General features: G+C 36.5%; 1 protein-coding gene across 1 annotated transcript; it reads right to left on the bottom strand.

The window, feature by feature from the left end:
- Window positions 1-7,303, bottom strand: LOC116307199 (uncharacterized). Its single transcript, XM_031717354.1, has 3 exons — window positions 7,045-7,303; window positions 6,466-6,650; window positions 1-944 (listed from the first exon to the last, which is right to left on the bottom strand). The coding sequence occupies exons 1-3, from the start codon at window positions 7,169-7,171 to the stop codon at window positions 663-665; spliced, it is 594 nt and encodes a 197-aa protein (XP_031573214.1). The 5' UTR covers window positions 7,172-7,303; the 3' UTR covers window positions 1-662.
- Window positions 7,304-8,133: the final 830 nt, after the last annotated feature.

Genomic DNA, 8,133 nt, shown 5'->3' with positions numbered 1-8,133 from the left:
TTCTGTTCAAGCAAGTGAATTCATCTTTATTGTGGAGTAATTCTTTTTGACAGCATTTCACTACTCCATATTTAAACACTTCAAGTACTTAACCAAGTAATCCTTTTTAGAACAAAACTGAACGTTTTGATTTTATCTCGTAATTATTTTAATTTTTAATGGATTTTTTATTTCTAGGTTAGTTTGTTTTCCACCTCAAAAAACTTAATCTCAAATCTCCCAAGTCATATGTGACTTCTTAAACTGCTTTAAACTGCTATTCTTTTAAATCATGACAAATATTTTAAGATTTTAAAATATCTACATGGGTTTAAATTGGCAACGCATGGAGAAAGAAAGCTCGCAAGAGTTTTCTTTGAACACTGAACACATCACAAGTAAAACCGAATTTACTTTTTCCATCTTGATAAAATTTTATCCTGACTGCTCATTCAATGTTTACGGAACTCGAATGTCATCTCATTTCACGAAGATTAGCATTTCAGTTGTACTTGAGTACATAAAATCCCGGCTAGCCTCTCAGTTTCTTAACACGACTATATACAAGGGAGGTACTACTTTAACATTTCCTTGTACCTCAAATTCTAGAATAAATAAATGAGAAATATTATTAAAACACTCTAGCAGTAAGTATAGTCCATTGTCTATTAGCATGGTCGGTTCTAAGTACCCTGACGACTATGCAGCGATGCAAGATTGTTTGTGTGTCTGTTGTTGCTCAAGCAAATTAGCTCATCTGAGTTGAGGCTCGATATACAGTCTTTAGTAAAGCCATGATCTTTGTAAGGTGTTACTGGAAAATCCTCTAGTTTGTTAGGCTGGGAAGTCTCTGTCGTTTCTTTTGTTGTCGATGGTTCTCGTGGGGAATCGTCGTCTCGTTTTTTCGAATCTAATGATTCTCGTTTTTGCTTTCTCCATTTTGCTCTTCTGTTTTTAAACCATACCTGTGGATAGTAAAATAGAGAAAAATCAGTACTGGCTTCTGTAGGTCTCGTAAAGTAAGATAACGCTCAGTTAAGGTTTGGGGCTGCAATACTGCAAAGATGGTTTGTATAGAGACCATTTGCTGCTATCATTTCATCATTACCATTATCATCATATTAACAAATATTAAAAATCAATAAAATTAACTTTTAAATGATGATTGCTTTTTAACAGTGGTGCCTTAATTAACACACATCCTCATCTTCATTCCTTAACATTCTATTCAATATTTCACTCAAAAAAACATATTACTCGTATTTCGTGAAAGAATTAGGGTGTACATTGAGGTGTAGGGTGTCTCTTTTTTGCTCTTATTTTTGTTTATTTATTCTCGATTATTTGTTTTATTTAGTGTTTAGTTTTTGCTACTTTCTTGGAGGCTCTAGCTGCCACACTACACTAGTATATATCCCTCTCCTAATCACTCGCTTTGTTTGGTAGATTATCATCATTCATAATTAGGCTTTATCATTTCCTAATATGTTTTATATACTCTCGCCTAATTTTCCCACACCGTTTTCAACAAGTCTCGACCTTTCTTTTCAAATTATTGCAATGTAATCCTCGATTTTATCTGAGGAAAAAATAATATTTTGCAACCTTCTCCTCGTTAGTGAGTATTCTAAGCATCCACGTGAATACCTTTATTTTTGCATGCAATTCTCTTCTCATAGGCTTATGCGTAGGACTAATTGTTCGGGACGGACATTCCGCCCGATATCATGTTCCACACAACATTCCCTTAGGGCTTCTCACTATTCTATCAACTTTTAACCTTGTGTCCTTTACAAAATGGAATCACATCACAACACTCTGTCCAATTACCAACCAACTTGTATCGTCTTCCAAGCAACGCCACATTTATCACCTAACTATTGTTATTTGCATTAACCTTATCTTTCAAACGCAATTTGTTTTCAGTTCGCCATAAAAGCTGCTCTCTGACCTAAGTTTGATCGATCTTCATTACAACTAAACCGTTCGGTTTAATTTGTCTGTAGGTCCGGCTTTTTGTATTTGAATTTTCTTAATCAATCTCTTCTTATCTTTCAAACTAAATTTCTTATTAGTTAGGTGCACTAATGGGCTTTGGTCTATTTAATAGTTCTGCCTCCAGCAACTCAATCAAAAGAGCTAGCAAACCGATGCTTTACTGTACTTGGCTTAAATTTGACCTAGTGGCCGAGTGCAGCTTCCTTTTCTACTATTTATTACGCAAAACTATATGAAATGACTCTGGTCTATCTAATTCTGCTTCCAGCAGCTCAATCAAAAAAGGTAGCAAGCCCATACTTTACTTGGCTCTTATTTGACCTAATTTCATTCAACTTCCTATTCTACTCTATATCACGCAAAACTGACAATATTAAATGTTTTTCTCTTTCCTTTCTTCTTTATCTTTCCACAGCAATGGTAGATAAAATCTATCAAAGTTGGAGTCACAACAATCACAATCCCAGATATAAAATATAACTTTAGGTCAGAAATTATTATGTCTTATCAAGAGCGAACGTGCAGCACATTTTCCATTCGTCCAAAAAATCCTTCAATCACTGAATACTTGAACACATATGGTAAGGTGAATTAAGGATGTGCAAAAGCTCCCTTATCGGTATATTATAATCGGAGTTCTTTTTGCTATTTGAGGAAAACAATTTGGACTTTTATTTCAATACAAAAGTTGAACAAAACGCCCTGATTATGCAGCAGTGAGTTGAGCAATGGGGAGAAATTATAATTCGCATCGTTCGATTTATACTTGGATGGAAAAATCCCTAACAACAAAGTTATGATATATCATTTAGTATACCATATCATAAGCCACGCATTTACTAAAGTTCATTTTTTAGTAATGAAATATTTTATTAAATTCTATTTTAGCATGCAAGAAATCAGTTAGGAGATTCAGACTATTAATATGAACAGTGTCAACCTATGAACCGCCTAGCTAGCCCACCAAATAGTAAGCCATACGCATCATTTAACGTTTGTACAAAAAGTAAATTCAAAACTTGTACTGCTGATCTAAAAATGTACTGTATGTAAAATATATAAGGAAAAATTAAAGCAGTTTGTATACATTGATGTTATGTTATGATGTCAAATGTTCAGTTTTCAAACAACGCCAGTTCATGTCATCACGAAAAATGTTATGGCAGATCATCGAGTCAAACGCTTTATTGTCCTGATAAAATCCTTCGCTATTTTCCCTCAGAAAAGAAACAACCAAATGCTATTAAACAATTTCAATAATAGATTCACAAATATACGCTGTTAAAATAATAGAAACTTCTGTCCGTCTATGCGCGGTAAAATCTTGTGTTTTACGCTGCAGCATCACAAAGATAATGTCTTAGCAAAAATTATCCGGTATAAACTGTGGTTAAATTGTAAATAAAGCATACAAACGTTTTTATTCATTATTTGTGGTGAGTTAGACAAATGAGTTTTTTAAAAGTTGTTGGTTTTTCCAAGAACAAGAGTGAATATGAATATAAGCATTGCTCAACTGGAAGGTGAAGAAACTCTCAACTGATGCGTTTAGCAAATTCATTATTCTAAAATAACTCGAGAATTGTGTTTGGATTCGAACATCTTTAGTAAGATTTTAGGCCAAAAAGATATTTTAAAAAAGTTGATAATTCTTATCTTTGGAAGGGTTGCAAAATATAATTCTTTTTTTCTCTCTCTCTTGAACTGATTAAATTGGCCCAACAGCAAAATCATTCTTGAGACAGCCATTATTTTACAACTGTGTTATTATGGATCCAATGTTGGTCAAACAAAGCATTAGGTTCAGTTAATCTTCTTTAGCAATTTACTTCAAACAGAACAAAAATTATTTCATTGAGAAAGAGATTTTTTCCAAAGGAAGCCGCGAGTAAAGTATTTACAAGATTTGATAAACAGTGTTGGGTCAGATGAAGCAAACCGGCAAAGCATATTCAGTCAGAACTGTATACTTTCTGTCTTGTTATCGATTCAAAATGAACCCGTAACTTGCCTGGTTTCCCTGTTGCACTAAAATTACTCCTTGAATAAAGGAAACGCTTAAAACATAACAAACAAACGAATCTCTTGTATTTATAAATACAGGGGAGAAAAGTGACATTAAAGACTCTAAACACCAACCTAATTCTATTATGCCCTGTCGAGGCCTCTCGAAAGAAAAGCCTTAAACGCAAAACAAAAGATTAACAATACAATAGCTCGTTAAACTTGGCGATTCCATAATGTTTCAATTCAATTAAATTGTCCGATTTGATTTTGTTTTGAACAACACAAAATAGCTGTTTTGAAATGCTACCTCTGAGGGATCGAACTAAAGCAAGTATAGCTATTGTTCACGCTAAGTTTCTGTGGTTTTTAAATTGACCAACTCCCGCGTCTCTTAAGCCCTAAAGTGGAAAACTTCGTACGTTATAAACACCCTTCGCAGATAGTTCAAACAATTTATAAGCGGATAGAGGTAGAGAGCTAACGTTTGGGGTTCTCAAGAAGTGGATTTGTTATCTTTCTATAAGAACCTTGGACCATGAAGTTAAGTTCCACTGCATGTAGTGAACAGATCACTTTATCAATTTGTAAATAAATCAAAGCATCAATATATAGTTTATTCAGCTTTTCCAGGCGTTAGAATGCTTTCATCAGCCGTAAAAGTGAGTGTAATTGCTTCAAAACGCGAAAATGTAAACTCAATAAACTCATGGCAAGATGCCGTGCTGTCAAGTTAACGCCATGCGTATTTACTATTCGGACTTATATCTCCCTATTAAGCTAATTTTGATTCACTACGCATTAATTTTTTTTTAAAAAAACAAGTGAAGAAAGCGAAGAAAACGTTGCAGATTTTTAGACCAAATTCCTGAAGTGAAGTCTTTAAGATTTTGTAAGATCGACACACTAATATTTCGCTCAGCGCCCCACCCAGACATAGTGTCTTCGTCTTATAACACTTCATTCGTCATTAGCAAAACGTTTTCCTAAACTGTTGTGATAATTTTCTACAAATACGGAAACTAAGCTCGATAATAAGACTAGTATGGAAACGTCTCTTGCTGTGATTGTCTAAAATAGAAGGTTTAAGTAAAAGAAATCTATGAAGAGAGATTCCACTACCGAACTGATTGATTCTCTCTGCATGGCGCCCGTGTATGTGACTAAGTTGCTTCCAAAAACAATGCAAAAGCGCGCTCTAGTTCAATAAATTGTACATATCTTTAAAGTACACCTACAACGAAATAACACCCGAATTGAATAATCTTAAGAAATGAGAGTAATAACTGAGAATCACTAGGGAAAAAGAGATTGTATGATATTTTTGGACATTTTTCTCAGAGGATACAGAGTTTGAAGGCTCAAATTTTTTGGGGTTTCGTAAGATCGTAAGATATTTGCAACGTGCAGGAGCCGCATTCACACCGAGGTGTTAGGTAGAGTGGAGACACAGGTCTGGAGTCTGTACAAGGAGTGAAACGGTTCTCTATAACAAGTTAAACATTCGTCTTTTTGAACCATAAATCATACCTCGTTCGTGTTTGTAGAGCCGGCGCCACTGACATTTCCTTTGTGCCTCTGTCGAATTTCCTCGAAAATTCCGAAGCCATTTCTAGTTGTGTTTTCAAGCCTTTCTACGTGATTTTTCTCCTAGAATTTTACCGTTACGGTACGCCTGACAAATTGTTGTCCTAAGTCGATCAAAGGTAGGCGTTGGTACAGTAGACGAATGTGGTGCCCCTTCAGGAATGGCATCCTAGAGAAATCATTAATCTTACCCTCTGACAGTTAAGGCTATCGTATTTACTTCGCAATTAACTAAACGCCGCTTTCTAAATCTGCACACCATGCTAAGACTTAACAAAAATATCAAATCGAACGAAATAGATGAACTCAGGTTTCATCTGCGATCCCAGAGCTGACTATTTGGAAACATAACCTTTAGTAGCTAAACCAAGCCAATTCAACAATAAAAAAACAACACACTCCTCAAAAGAATGCTCCAAACGAGACCCCTCTTCACCTTTATTCGAAAGCTTACGCAAAGTGCCATAATATTTGATCATACTAATACTGTATTTTGCGAGTTTATTCGTGTAAGTCACAGTTGGGTTTCTGCACAGACCAGGCGTCGCTAAGTTCTATTAATTTACACCACATTTCCGCGCTTGCAGTGCCATAATTTAATCAACTCCCAATAGGAGCTGCTGCAAGGTACTTGAGGACTATGCACTCTCAGTGTCGCTTAACCTTCTGTTTTGAGGTTAACAAAGATGTCTCGTAATCGCTCGTACAGAAAAGAGGTCGCCGTCACTTTCAACATTCAATTAAAAAAATCCCATTATTTCCGCGGCTTCAAGTTTATCGCGGCGAAAGCCAAAAATACCCCATTTGATCAAAATTGACTAAATCAGTCTATTCCTATGTAAAGATGTGCTTGTTGTACTGACTTATAGTAAGCTATTTATGAGGGGATTCTCCTACCTCTACTCGCTCCTCTTTTAAGTCGACTTTCATGGCTAACTCCTCTCGAAGCAGTACATCAGGGTAATGGGTTTTTTGGAAGGTTGTTTCAAGAAGATCCAATTGATCTTCAGTAAAGATGGTTCTATGGCGTCGTTTGCGTTTTGGATGGGATCGTAAAACATCAGCGTATCGTGGAAAACCAACTAAAAATAAGATAGAGTAATAAAGTAAGCGAGCATCTCCTTTTTTTTTCTTTAAAGATTATCGATGATTTGTGAAGGCTGTACAGGTCGAAATCACACTTCCAAAGCATTGCCTCATTTTCTTCCCGTACTGCAAATCACGATTGGAAAGCATTAAAGTTTTAATTACAAATCTCTTGAGAAGTTAAGCACGCATGTCATGTCAGAAGTTGTTGAGTTGTGAGAAAGTGGGTTAACCTAAAGATTTCATGCGTTACACCTCTCAAGAAGCTCCGTGAACCTGCCGCATTAAATAACAGCTCGCTCGGACGTGAATGAAGCACTCAAGAGAACCTAGTCTGTCAGCGGAGTGAATATATCACATATGTAATAATCAAAAGTATAGCATCCTTACCTATATATCCAGGAGGAGTTGGCATGATAGGGTACGGGTGACTATATATACATGGTGTACACTGTGGTCGATATGTCGGCCGAGACAAAATGCTATCGATCGTGAAGGACGACGTGAATGAAGACATTATTTGAAAGGCAATCCTGCAAATGCCTCCGGCTGTCTTAAATCGGCAGTAGAATGTTAGGAACGCTTTAAGAGTTGATTATAACGAGGGTCCCCCGCGGATCCAATCTCGCTCCGTTGTGTATCGGCTCACTTCTTCACACTGACTGGCTAATAGCCTCAATATGCGGCCCGTTTTGTAACGAAAAAAGGATTTACGAATTACTTCCAGTTTTAATTCGTTACGTCACTGATAGGTGTTTTGTTTGCGAGCGCGGGCCACACTTCATCCAGACAATCCGGGACTGCTCAACCAATCATCATCGAGCACACTAATTGAAATTTGATTAAAACAACACGGTGAACGTCGTCAATTTCACGAGCCCTGTATCCATATATCTTCTGTCACTGTCTCCTTAGTAATACGAGCAACACATACCTCCTCGTTCAAACAGCCACCCGGACTGTTCTTGACAGTCATAGGGCCCTACGCTCCGCCCAACCAATTAAGAAGTTTATGATGGGACAGATCGAATGTTGTTAATCCCTTTTGAACCCCGCCATCCCGTTTTATTCTCCCCACCACCAAAACAAAACCAAACGCACTGATTTTTTATTTCAAAGTGGATTTTTGTTATCTTGTTTGAAAAGAATTATTTCTGATAACCTCCGAGTCGTCTTTTGCGATTTAATTTGAAACCCCAATACGTATGAGCTGATCCAATGCGCTGATATTCAATCCTACAGCTTTTTTTATGATTCGCCGGAGATAGTTTGGTTACAAGCCGCGGAACAGCTTAGATAGTACAAGCTTCACGTCGCGATAAACCCCTTCTTCTGACCATCTGTTTGCTCAGAGCTTTAAACAGTCATTCCACAGCCTTTCGTGTATAAAAACAAATACTACAAAACCCAAGAAATTCCCTTATGAGTTTTAGACAGTAAATTTCAATATAAACGACGTAAAGCTCGATCAAAATTGTT

Source organism: Actinia tenebrosa, unplaced genomic scaffold (genome assembly GCF_029948245.1).
Source record: "Actinia tenebrosa isolate PJP-AT-01 unplaced genomic scaffold, QUT_ActTen_1.0 PGA_scaffold4__44_contigs__length_22323623, whole genome shotgun sequence".
Lineage (NCBI taxonomy): Eukaryota > Metazoa > Cnidaria > Anthozoa > Actiniaria > Actiniidae > Actinia > Actinia tenebrosa.
Note: the sequence above shows the minus strand (reverse complement) of the source record. Positions and strands in the feature narration are given on the sequence as shown.

Excerpts from the sequence above, each read along its gene's own strand:
- LOC116307199 (XM_031717354.1), bottom strand. The coding sequence starts at position 7,171 with ATGTCTTCATTCACGTCGTCCTTCACGATCGATAGCATTTTGTCTCGG. Across the intron at positions 6,651-7,044 it reads AACTCCTCCTGGATATATAG|TTGGTTTTCCACGATACGCT; the intron begins GTAAGGATGCTA and ends TCTTATTTTTAG. Across the intron at positions 945-6,465 it reads TAAAAGAGGAGCGAGTAGAG|GTATGGTTTAAAAACAGAAG; the intron begins GTAGGAGAATCC and ends TACTATCCACAG.